The sequence below is a fragment of the Punica granatum genome, unplaced genomic scaffold, assembly GCF_007655135.1.
Source record: "Punica granatum isolate Tunisia-2019 unplaced genomic scaffold, ASM765513v2 Contig00639, whole genome shotgun sequence".
NCBI lineage: Eukaryota > Viridiplantae > Streptophyta > Magnoliopsida > Myrtales > Lythraceae > Punica > Punica granatum.
Genome location: NW_022204485.1, coordinates 52,269 through 65,158, shown reverse-complemented (window position 1 = coordinate 65,158; position 12,890 = coordinate 52,269). Strand labels below are relative to the sequence as shown.

Here is a 12,890-nt window from a genome sequence, read left to right as displayed (position 1 = left end):
GTACTGACTCTATTAATTTAGCACACCAAATGCCTATTATAGTTTACAGAAGTCAGTATCCTGCAATCCCAAGCAAATAACACATTTTTAGCAAATGTTTTGATACAAATGCATAAAGAGAATTCGAATCCAGGATATTGAGATTATCAAACCATTATCTTTGATAGTTTATTATTATTATTATTTTTTTATAGTTAGCACACCCTGTTTTGGTCATGTTATATTTAAACTAAATGCTTTTGGACAATTTTCTAAGCAGAAAAAGTATTTTTATTATTGATCGATAACTCAAGCACCTTTTCTTTGTGCCTAGTATATTCGGCTTCTCGATTCCTATCCTGTATGTTCGACGTACATATTGTGTCTAAACATGTATTACTTCCTAAATAAATTATATCATCATGTAATTAAGGGAGTTATCTTCTTATTGGCCTTTTCTTCTGTTGAAATTTTTAGGCAAAATCACTAATTTAATAGGTTATTCAATTTATTAATTGGGAAAAGGAGGGAAACTATAAATGCTTTTATTCCAGGGGCTAACTTTGCGTGCAAGAAGCCAAAAATTGAATGGAAACGTACTGAGGGGCCCCGCCAGCTTCTTGATTTGACCCCAAACCACTCGAATAAAAACTCCTTGGCCCATTCGGGCTCTCTACAAGAAAAGATTTAGGTACGGACTCGTGCTTTGCACAAAATTAATATATAAAAAATAATGTCTTGTGAAAAAAGTTTATTTAAAAAATTATTCACGAAGGGAGAATTTTTTTATTTTTTAAAAGTAATTTTAATATTTATTTAAAATTTTTATATAAAAATTAAGTATCATAATTAGATGTAGATCCATATATTATGGAGACTACACATATTGTTTAATTTATCGAGAAAACTTTTGATTTTTTAATAATAATATTTATTGTAAATTATGTCCTAGTCGATTACATATTTAACCCTCCTGATATTGCTCATAGATAATCAACATTCTTTTGGGGTGTAGTTTGGGGGCTACTTAGTTTTGTTGATGTTATACAGGGTAAATGGTCTCTGATGTAAATCCTTTTTGTTTAATGAAAGTCTCTACCATTTATCCAAAAAAAATATTTACTGTTTATTCATGAATTGATAACTTTAAAAAAAAATCCAAGAAACCATTCTATATTTATTCTTGATTTTCGATAGAAAATTAAAGTCTTCGAACAGTCGAAAGAACGACTAACCACGAGTTGAAGGTTTCAAAAAAATGAGTCATGACACATTCTTGTATCAATTACCTGAATTACATATCATTATTGATGATTTAAATCTATTCAAAATCTTTATTTCTAGTAAATTTTTAATGGTATATTTTTATGTTATATATCGAGCTAGAAAATTTCAAGAGCATTAAAACATGGTTTCTATGAACTAATCTCTTGAGAAAGATGGCATCTCTCTCTCTCATCTCTCTCTCTTTACAATGAGTTCGGTGTCCGCGGCAATTTACCCGTGCTTTCATTAGTTCATCTCCTAAATGAGTCAAATGTTAGTCCTTCACGCTCGACTTAGAGGACTCACTCAATGACACACGTGGTTCCCAAAATTATATAAGTAAAATTGACTCCCACGAACATTTAATAGGGTTATAGCTAATAGGGCTAGAATTGTCGATTTGCTTCATCTATTAATAATATTTGTAAAAATTTCTTATATTATTTTAAAATTTGAAGACAAATATAAAAAGGAGTTTATCTATTTCTATTATTATATTTAATTTCTTTAGTAAAGGTCCGAGATAGAATATAATTCGAAATAATTTATAAAATTGCAAAATCATATTTTAATTATCGAACCCATATATCCATACTATGAGCAAGCTCCTTCAAATATATATATTCCAGAAAATTTTTAACAAGAAGTGATAATAAATGCATAAATCGTTTTCAGATGGAATCCAATCTAATATGTGTATATATATATAATTCAACTAATTTTTTTTTATACAAATGACAATGCATAATGTCATGAGTATAACAAAATATCTATAAAATTATTAATTAATAACTGATAAATGTAGAAATCGCTTTCTAAATATAATTCACTCCAATATGTAGATTAATATATATATATATATATATATATAACTCAGCTAATTTATATATAAATGAAAATGCATAATTTCATAAATATAACAAATTTAAATTAATATTGTTCAAATTTTCAACACGATAATTAATTAATTAACTAAATGACTTAAAAGCCTATTTTGCAAAAATATGAACAAATTATATAACTCTGTGATGAACCGGTGCACCGCAATGGATAGAGCTCTAAAAGAAAAGACCACTTGATTATTTATGTAATTAAAAAAAGATTATTGCAAGACATTAATTTAATGAAATTAAGATAATTTGAAAAGTTCAAAATTAACAGCTACCTGCTAATTTTACGAACTTATGATTCAGACCACGTTAGTATGGAGGTGCGTATTTAATCAATCTACTGCTCGTGCAGGTCCACTTTCAAAGTTCAAACAGCGACTCCTCTCGTTTATTGGAATACTATTCTTAAGTCAACATATTATCCTTCTAGATGAACACATTTGCGCCAATTCACATTTGTCGTGAGGAAAAATATATTCAAGAATCGAAAAATAATTTGATCATTCATTTCCAAATTTATAATCAATAATGTTATTTTTACTTTCTTTATAAGTATCGAAAAATTTATGAGAAGAAATAGATGTCAATCAATCTCGCTCTCCCTCTCGCTTCATTATAACGATTAAAATTTTGCTCTTAAGATATTATTATTTTTAGTAGAAAATAGGCTTCATTCAAGCAAATATCTGATTCAGTACATCAAGGGGTCCGAGACGGGACGTGGCTCTATTTAAAATTGTGGGAGATGCGGCTCGACCATTCTGCTAAAGAGAACACCAGAAATATCCGATGAATAAAATCTTACATCTGCATTTAGGAACTCAATGCCCGTATCAGCATGTAGGTCACTCGCGCCCATCTTCGCAACCATGTCCATGCAAAAGTTGGCTTCTCGGTAAATGCGGTTAGCCTGCGATCCCTGAAGCCGGTTGGCCAGAAGCCTACTATCGATAATAAGTGATAAATTGACTTTGTTCGCATGACCATTACCCCAAACGAGATCATGTGCCACTACTACATCAACTTCCACATGTAGGTGATCAATGACCATATCAATCCTTAATTGTAGTCCATCTCAAAGGGCCCAAAGCTCAGCTGTGATACTTGTTGCCAGACAAATTCTCTGCTCAAAGCTCCCACACAACGGTCCGCTCTCATTGCAAATAATGTTGTCGCCTCCAATCTTACTAGAGTCACTGAGCGCTGAACCGTCTGAAATAAGCTTGAACTGTTTTGAACTCGGGAAGTAATGAATATTATTATTATTTTTATATATCTCTGTCTTTACGATTTTCATTTTAAAATGTTCAATCTTGTTTTTTTGAGTTTAAATGGATGATTTTGTTTTGGGTGGGGATTTTGGGACAAACATAACCCTAACATTCGGGAGCTGCCCGAGTACAAGGTGCCAAATAAAGTGGATATCTTTTGCACCATTTTAATGCGATTCTCTCAGTCCCCACGTTTACTATGTCCGAACAATTCCAGACACAATACTCCTTTTCCAGCACATCTACCCGAGTTGTACTCGACCGCTTTATAAAATTCTCTCGTCTTTCGATTTCCTCGGAATCTTTCACTACTACGACTAGATGTATCATCGCGCCGAAACAAAACATCGAATCCGTAAAACGGGCGCAATGTAATTCACGGACAGAAAACCCGAACCCGAGAATTAAGCAACTGCTCTGTAGAGACATCGACGCCATTGACACATTCTTTGAGATATTCTAAAAACTTTCCCTGCTTTTCGTGCTGTGCAAATTGAACTCGGGTCACACGACTGAGGATGGATACACGATGTAGCAAGGGAACGATGCTGATTCCTAGTACCGAATTGCACCTCGTCAAGATCGTATCAACCGTTGCACTTTGAATGCCGGATAAGGAAAATGTTGGTCGATGAGTTCACAATGATGATTTGTATTCCATCGTCGTTGTTGCAATCTCAAAAGAGAAGATCCAAACTCAAAGCCCATTTAATTATCTAACTGATAAGCTCGAGCCCATCCATCTTTAGGCCCAACCCGGCCCATGATATTATCGTCTCGTCTATTTTTAAAAAAAATCATATATAGTAAGTTTTTTTGAGCACTTCCTATGACGTGTCAAATTGTAATTGGCCCAGCACATTCATAAGCATGTACCCTCCCGCAGCAGATCCAGGAATCCTTCCTCGTTACCCAGAGAACGCGAGCTCGGGTCAAAAGCAGCTTGTCTGTGCACTCAAATTTGATAGGAAATCTGCGAGTTAGGGTTAGGGTTTTGCTCCAATTCTTTCAATTCAGCGGTCTCGGTTTCCCCTCTCCCCTCCAAATTCTCCATTGAGCTTTCCCTCCGAAGGTACTCCGATGGCGGATGCGTACTGGAACCGGCAGCAGCAGCAGCCACTGCAGGTTCCCCCTTCCGGCGGCATGCTTAAGCGGCCTCGCCCTGATTACGGTACCCTCTTCTTCCTAATTTCCGGTTCTTATTCGTGTAGCTTCCGAGGAAACCAATCGTTTCCCTGAACTGGAGTTTGAGTCTTCTGCTGGTAGATGAACCCCTAGGCGACTAATTTGTGGCATTTTAGGTCGAAATGCGATTCATTTTTTTTTATTTATTTATTCAGTTGATGAATTTGCTAGTTTGGTGGGGGGAAAATTAATGTCGGATTTCTGTCCTGTCATTACTCTTCTATAACGTGTGATAAGTTAGAACCATCTCTTTTGAGAGCCATTGTCGATGCCCATGGCATAGAAACATCTGTAGTTATTGCCAGAAAGGTTAATAATGCAACAACTAAGCTGAAATCGTGCAAAAGGTGGAAAATACGAGCTCGGAAGTTAAACTAGTTAAATTAGAACGAAGGAATGAATTGATGCTTTAACACTATCTTGAAACAAGATTGGCAGAGCTAGACAGGAGACTCATTGATGCTATCGATGGAAAATTTGGGTTACTGAGCAATTCAAATTATGCAGAATCCTCGGCTCCTGGGATGCCATCAGGACCTGAGGCACAGAACTATCCAGTGCGTGATGATGACCGAGGTAGGGTCCATGTCGTTAAGGACACAAAATCAATAGGGTCAGCTTATGATCAATATCTCCGATCCACGGTGAGTCCTCATTTCAAGCCATCCTCTTTATTCTCGCATTCCTCCTCTATGATCACATGTGCTAAAGTATTTATGATAATTGCTGTGTAGCAACTCTCTAATCTTAACTCGGGGGAAGTTGGCACTTTTGTTGGTGGTGGTGGTGCTGGTGGCGGAGGTGGTGGTGGGTTGGCGAGATCTGGCCCCGGGCAAATGTCTAGCTATCCCATGGCCGATCCTACAGCAATGGTCCGTCCTGGACCTCTTGTTCCAGATATGGCTCCAAATGGTCGAAATACCGGTTTTGGTGGTCAGCATCCAGCAGACATCATGCCTATGCCAGGACGGGAAAATGTTCTTTTACCTCCTGATGCTTCCAGCACTTTGTTTGTTGAAGGGCTTCCCGCTGACAGCACGAGGAGGGAGGTAGCTCGTATCCTTTTTCATGTACTTGGAAATTTACTAATATTTTGGTTTCGTGCCGTTATATGTTGCTTCAAAGCCTTCAATTTCTTTCTCATTTGCTTTGAAACTTTCTTAGCTCTGATCTAGATATATTTCGTCCGTTTGTGGGGTACAAAGAAGTGAGACTCGTAACTAAAGAATCTAAACATGTGAGTGGGCTTCATCTTTCTGTTGTGTTCTCTTGTGTTATCACCTTGGTTTCTGCTGAGATTGCGGCTTGTCTCATCTGTTATGTCGAAACTTTAATGCAGCGTAATGGCGATCCTCTTATATTTTGCTTCGTGGACTTTGTTAATCCAGCCTGTGCAGCCACAGCAATGAGTGCTTTGCAAGGTGATTTTGTCACATGCTTTTTAATTCTGAACTGTTCTTCTCTCTGAATAGCTGAGATGCAACAAATGAAAAATATAGAAAAAAAATTGAGTATCAGATGAAGATTGCACTAAGCGATTTGATCATATTATTGTTGGGGTAGTTTCAGCCTGTCTATTTGATATTAATAGTGGACTTTTTAGAGAATATATATATATATATATATATATATATAGTATATACCCTGTGGATTTCCACTTCTGCTTGGAAATTCCAATATAAAGGACTGGGTAAAGCATTGCCATTTCTAAGCAATATCCGTTTCTTAATATCTCATGAGGATTCGCGATTGAATCTTACAGGCTACAAAATGGACGAGCACGATAACGATTCTACTTATCTGCGACTCCAGTTTGCTCGAAACCCTGGGCCCAGGTCAGGCCCTAGACCTCATGGGAGGAGGTGAAAAGACGTGGCCCAGCGCGAGTTCATAGCCCTGTGCTCATCTTGGGTAGAACCTTCAAAATAACTAATCTTCTACTGGGTTTCACATTTTTCTCGTTAGGGTGTTTAATTAATGTATCGTGCTTTGCTGCTGTAGTTACTATTCAGTCACTGTAAGTTCGAAGTATGGGATTTAGCAATGTGCTTGGGGGGGTTGGGATGCAGAAAATGTGAAATGAGATCACCAAAGCATTCGATGAACTGCTATGCAAGGTGATTTCATGGTTTTGCCATTTCAGAGGATAGGTTTTGTTGTATATTCACTTTTTTATAGGATATTGTGAGAGATGTTCTATGTGTTCATGGTTTCTATCATATCCCGGCCACATAAGCCTTGCATCGTTATAGTAGACTGAGCAATGCTGAAGAGCATGCTCTTGTTCATGTCATACTTTTATGGCAACAAATGGCAATACCATAAGAGCAATTGAAACTTAACGATATCGACCAACCGCTCACCCCCCCTTCTACTGCTGGCTCATTGTGATGTCCTGCATGGGCTGGTTGAATTTCGATATGTAAGGTTTTTGTTCCATCCGTCTGCTCTTGCACTGTTTGTGTCCACTAAGCAGGCCCACTGACCGGCTTGGATTTGCTTGTAATTTGTGCAAACTGCAATGCTGATAAAGCTTAGTATTAGTTTAGCTTTTATGTTTTGGGCCATCGGAAAGATCAACTCTCGACATATCATCAAATGCTTACTGAAATTCTTCTTTCCTATTATAATGCTGTACATCTAAAACGGTTTTTTATTTTCGGTGTGAATTCTGATATCTGAAAGTTTAATTGGATCATGACTAATCCAGTCGAGCTGGGTCGACCTATTAAGGGGTAAAACTCTCTAAAGTAGATTTTCTGTATTAACAAAATTCGAATTCATGACCTTATTTAAGGAAAATATGCATTAAATCATTTGCTGAGATCAGTCCTTTGACTATATTTCTTTCCCCTTCTTTTGTCGGTATAAAGAGCAGCACTTTAATATAAGGGTTCAAGAGATGCATGATTGAGCTTGAGGTGAGGCAACAGTATACACAACAATGATACATCACTGTTTTTCTTTCATTATAAACAGATTGATGTGTATATATATATATTTTAAAGTAGCCTTATAGACTTAGTATAATAAATTGAAACTAAAATTTTAAGGTTATAAGGCATACTCATGACGTAGTAAAGCGTCACGGATAGTTTCATTATGAGAATCGAATTGGAAATATTTAGGTTATTAGACGAGATTGTATATCATGGCACCGCACCCTTTTTTAAAAAAATTACTTTTTTCCTTTTCTCATTATACCAGAAGTGTAATAAAATAAAATTTTCAATAACTAATAAAATGTCCCATGTATTTTCACTGTAACAATCGAAAATGAAATCTTTTGGTTATTAAGTGAGAGCGTGCACCTTTACATTACATCCTCTTTCTCCTAATAAATCGATTTTCATTTTGTCTGAAAATGGCAGCAGGTATGTATAATTTTTATCGATATATATTTTGATATCCAGAAACCCAACGAACCCCGACTAATTCAATTCGAGCTGAGTCGGTCCGTTAAGGGGATAAAGTTCTCTCAATATAAATTTTTTTTACTCACAAGATTCGAATTCAAAATCTTATTGAAGGGGAATAAAAGTCGAATAGATTGAATTAATTCATTTATTTATAATTTGAATTATTATTATCAGCATGTCTTTGACTAGAAACAGAGAGAGCAAACCAAACCCACGTGGCACGAGCAATTATTGAAACTAGAGATCACCATTTAAATCTGGGAATATCCAAGACGATCCCGTTTTTCTTTACAACCCACTTGTCGATCGATCAATAGATCTTCGATTTAGTGTTGACTTTTCCTCGATTCTAGATAGAGCATGAAGCTTTCGTGGATGCGTTAGAAAAAAAATATGCTTCTACGACGTATCGAATATCATATATGTGCTCACGATTTTAGCCGAGTTTTAGTTCGATTTACCAATGAGATATGGCCAATGAAGCTCGAGCGCCATGAAAACCGACGCTTTTCTTGAGCATAGTTGGATCTGTGATATAATTAACTCAGGGCATCGAAAAAAGCATATGCTCCAAAATGATTGTCAGTTTAATATATGTATAATCTCAACAAGATTAATTCGATCTCACCGAACGAGGTTTGGCCGGGGTCTTTTTCAAAGGTGAGACATGTCTTCATGCCGATTATATCTACAATGGATTTATGCACACTACAGATCTTTTTCGAGTAATATGAGATAATCTCATAGTTATATACGAATGCATCTAATTAATGAGTCTCTATAAGATCCATACATATACATACATACATAGTACATTGTTGAGGCCAATTAACGACACCCAGAAAAAAAAAAGAGGAGAAAATGAAATAGCTAGTGATCGACTGGTGTCGGAGCAGATCTTTGACTCATTGCAGATTGGCAAGAAAAGTCAATATAATTGGTGGGTTAAACAGATAAGTTCTATTGTTTAGTCATTATTAAATTTGCTATACTAATAGAAGTATAGATAAAAGCAATTTCCAAATAAAAAATATTCTCAAGTGGTGATTAGTTTGGCCTGTCGGGACTAAACTAACTGGAGAGTAGAGAGACAGAACAGACAGTACAAAAATGTTGAAATCAAGCTAAATAATTTTTAAAAGGTGTAATACAGTGACGCGTGCTTTCTTTTGATAATTGAGAAGTTTTAACTTTTAAATTTAATATTCATTATGAGACCAATTGTGCCATTTTATTTTTTTTTGAATAAGTATCGTGCCCTTTTATTAACTATTAAAATTTCTATTTTATCGTTCTAAACCCATTAGTATCATTTGTAATCGAAAACACTATATAACTTCTTAAAAAAAAAATCTTCCAATAATACTTGACAAAAGATGAAATCAGATATATATATATATATATATATATATACGCGCACACATATATACACATGCATAGATGCCCATATGCATATAAGTCATAATAAAATAATTAAAGTCGTCGTACGTTTGGTGACAATGGTCCAAGATCTCATTAGACATGCATGCTAAAAATACACATTATATCAGAGAACATGCATATTCCAAATGTTGTAGCTCACTATTTAAGACTTCAGTTGATGAGTCGAGTATATGATTCTTTAGGTTATTAATTAATATAAACCGAGGTGTTCGCACATGTAGACATCAAATAATACGTTTCTATAATTTAAAGTTAATAGTTGTCGATCAGTTCAACATGATGCTGAACCGGCATCTATACTGTGCTATACATAATTATTAGGTCTAAATTTCATTCATTTTCTTGTAATTATATTGAGGAAAAGACATTTTTAGTACTAGAAGTTTAATTTTCTATCAATTTTGATCCTATATGTTTTAAAAATGTCAAATCAATCATATACGTTTGTTTTGTAAAGCAACTTAATACATTCCGTGACTTATAGGACAAAAAAATGCATTTCTTTTTCAAAATTTATAGGATCACATTTTAATCGAAAGTTAACTTATATAATCAAAAATGTCTTTTTCAAAACTTATAGGATTAAAATTTTCTTGGGGAACAAACTTATAGGACTAATTCGGTACTTTTAACTTATATGATCAAAATTGACTGACACTCAAATTTATAAGACGAAATATATATATATATATATATATATTAATAATTATAATGACCAACCTAATGCAAGAATGGGTCCTAGATTACCCCCATTGGATCAGGATGAAGAAACATAACATAGATCGATCGACTCAGTTTCATAAAAATTTCTCATGTCGTTTTCTTTGGGAGAAAAAAGGAGTCGAGGCCCGGTAGAGTTACTTTCCCTCCGTTTCCTTCGATACAAGCAAAGTCGTCCTACCGATATGCATGCGTGGATGCCTCAATATTGTATCTTGTACGTCATGTGCACGACATTAGTTTTCCCTCTTCATGGTACGTAGTGTGTACATGTTGTGGAGGCACCTCAATGCACCACATTTGCAATTGCATGCATCATCTTTCCCACACTTATATTGCAAATTCAACGATAACGGGGTCATTCATCAGATTTGACTTTTATTTTGGCAAATAACCTTGACGTGGCAATTGTTACCCAAAGGCTCTCGCAACTTGCATGTCGGCGGTGTTCGGTAGGAACGATGTCCAATGCCATCTTATGAAATTAAAAGATTACAAATTCAATTTTTGATTGGTGAACTTCTCATATTTATATATATTTAAATTAAAATTTTTTATTATCGTATTATGTTCATATAATCCCTTGTAATTCAAACAGAAGGATGACCAGGGCCGTATTCTTTGGGGGAAAAGAAATGGAATTCATACTAGAAGCCATATCTACACCGCCGTACGTGTATGTATGATAGTTCAATAATAATATGTTGGGCCGACAATTCGAGCTTGTTTTATATGCACACAAAAAAAATTGAAACCTAACAATTTTCAAACAGGAAAAGGACTTTGAAAAGGATATAACAATACTAATAATAAAAAATAATAGTAACAAATAAATATTAAAAAGGGACAACCAAATAAAAAAAGAGGGTGTAGCGCAGTGGCGCACGCTTTCGCATGTTGACTTCGAGGTTACAAGTTCGATACTTAGTGGGGACTACCCTTACCGTTTCATTAATTATTTCGAATTTTTCTTTCATTTTACTAAGTATCGTGTCTCCTTTATAATCGGAAAAAAAAAGCCAAATAAAACGTGTTTTCTCTGGTTTAAGTGTTCTTCAATTCTAGCTGTACGTCTTCACCTCCTAGAAGATATAACTAAGAATTAATATATATCTGTAAACACTGAAATAACTTTGGACCTGATTAGTGATTAATATCTTCCTGAATTCAAGATCATGATAATTTTTTTATGTAACTATAGCAACATTTTTAGTCGTTTTCCGATAGAATGTGCTGTTCTCATCCTTGCGCTTAGGCTTTCACCTAATCTTTTTGGTACGGAAGAGGGACGAACAAGTCCATGAGTTTCCGTGTGAGAATAATCCTGTTAGGACATAGAGTCATATTGTTTGACTAATCATTAATTACTTATTGTTTTATAAATAATTATATATATATATATATATATAAGGAGCGATAAAAAGATGGAAAAAGACAGAAAAAGGAGAAAAAAAAAGAAACTAGTATTACATCACGTCTCGTACAACTTGTACTACATGGCGATGTGCAATATTTTAATAATGATTAACAATGAACACAAGAAATTGGCTTAGATAGCACTTGAGGAATCGGTGCACTCATCTCCTTAAGGTTTGATCGGTTCGGATCTTGTTTACAAGCCGATTGGAAGTAATTATCTCCGTGAAATCATGATCATGCTAACCCGACGTATGACTAACCTGCTTGAACTGACTCGTAAAAGAGTTATAGGCATAGGAAAGTTAGATTTAAATCGATCACTGTTTTGACTACCGATAAATATTGTCATCGACTAATATTATGTAGCGTTGAATATGTCCTCAGTCGAGCAAAATATTTCTCATCATCTATATATGGCTCTTCTCTCTTTTTAGAATCTTAAGACGGTACATACACTCAAAATCATGTTAAAAAGGCTATAAATCAATTTTATGCATTGCTTAATTAAAACTATATACATATGAAAGTTAGATCAAACAGTGATCAATCGCCGCCGGGTCCCAGATGGCAAAAATTTTCCACAAAGTGAGGGACCATAGAAAATGCTTCCCCTGAAAAAAAGAACTTAAAGTAAAAGATTCATCTTTTTTATTTAGGGTGCATCCTGATATTTAAAAATCTAATGAATCTTGAATAATCTAATTTGAACCGAGTCGATCCACTAAATGATAAAACTATTCTAATCATAAATTTTCTTTATTCACAATGTTCGAACAAAAAATCTTACCTAAGAAAAATAAGAATCGAATTACTTAAACTAATTCATATTAATTAATTTTTCTTATTTTTATTTTTATTTTTTTGTTCCTTTGGGTCATAGGGATCCATTAACGAAATAAATGAATAAATACTAAAAAAATAAAAAAGTACAAAAAATTTCATAAACGAGAAAGAAATTTAAAATCTTTTAATAAGAGTTCCAATAAAGATGTATATTTCTTCATTACATTTTTTTAATCGGACATTAGTTATATACAATTTAATTAATCGAGGCTGCATGCAACTATTACTTTATTATCTTGCTTAGCTTGCATCCTCAATCAATCAAAACCAAACTTTTGAACAACATTTATTTTTCACCCAAAGTCAAATTTCTCCCAAGCCTTCGAGAGATGACTCTCCCAATTCAACCCCTTGCCATTTGTTCTTATTTCATGCGGTATCTTTTACCACGGTTAATTATTATTGTTAATTAAAAGGGGGTAAGAAACCAAATCTATATAAAGAGTGGGGGAGGG

The 12,890-nt window shown here is 34.6% G+C and overlaps 1 protein-coding gene across 1 annotated transcript; it reads left to right on the top strand.

The window, feature by feature from the left end:
- Window positions 1-4,331: 4,331 nt before the first annotated feature.
- Window positions 4,332-6,840, top strand: LOC116191974 (RNA-binding protein 2-like). The gene is made up of 6 exons (XM_031520349.1): window positions 4,332-4,577; window positions 5,099-5,235; window positions 5,326-5,647; window positions 5,767-5,828; window positions 5,931-6,012; window positions 6,354-6,840. Exons 1-6 carry the CDS (start codon window positions 4,487-4,489, stop codon window positions 6,455-6,457), a joined length of 798 nt encoding a protein of 265 aa, XP_031376209.1. The 5' UTR covers window positions 4,332-4,486; the 3' UTR covers window positions 6,458-6,840.
- The last annotated feature ends 6,050 nt before the right edge of the window (window positions 6,841-12,890 follow it).

What these genes read in the sequence shown, in the direction of transcription:
- LOC116191974 (XM_031520349.1), top strand. Translation starts at nt 4,487, where the DNA reads ATGGCGGATGCGTACTGGAACCGGCAGCAGCAGCAGCCACTGCAGGTT. An exon ending in GCGGCCTCGCCCTGATTACG is followed by an intron (nt 4,578 to 5,098) that starts GTACCCTCTTCT and finishes CAAATTATGCAG; the next exon opens with AATCCTCGGCTCCTGGGATG. An exon ending in TAACTAAAGAATCTAAACAT is followed by an intron (nt 5,829 to 5,930) that starts GTGAGTGGGCTT and finishes ACTTTAATGCAG; the next exon opens with CGTAATGGCGATCCTCTTAT.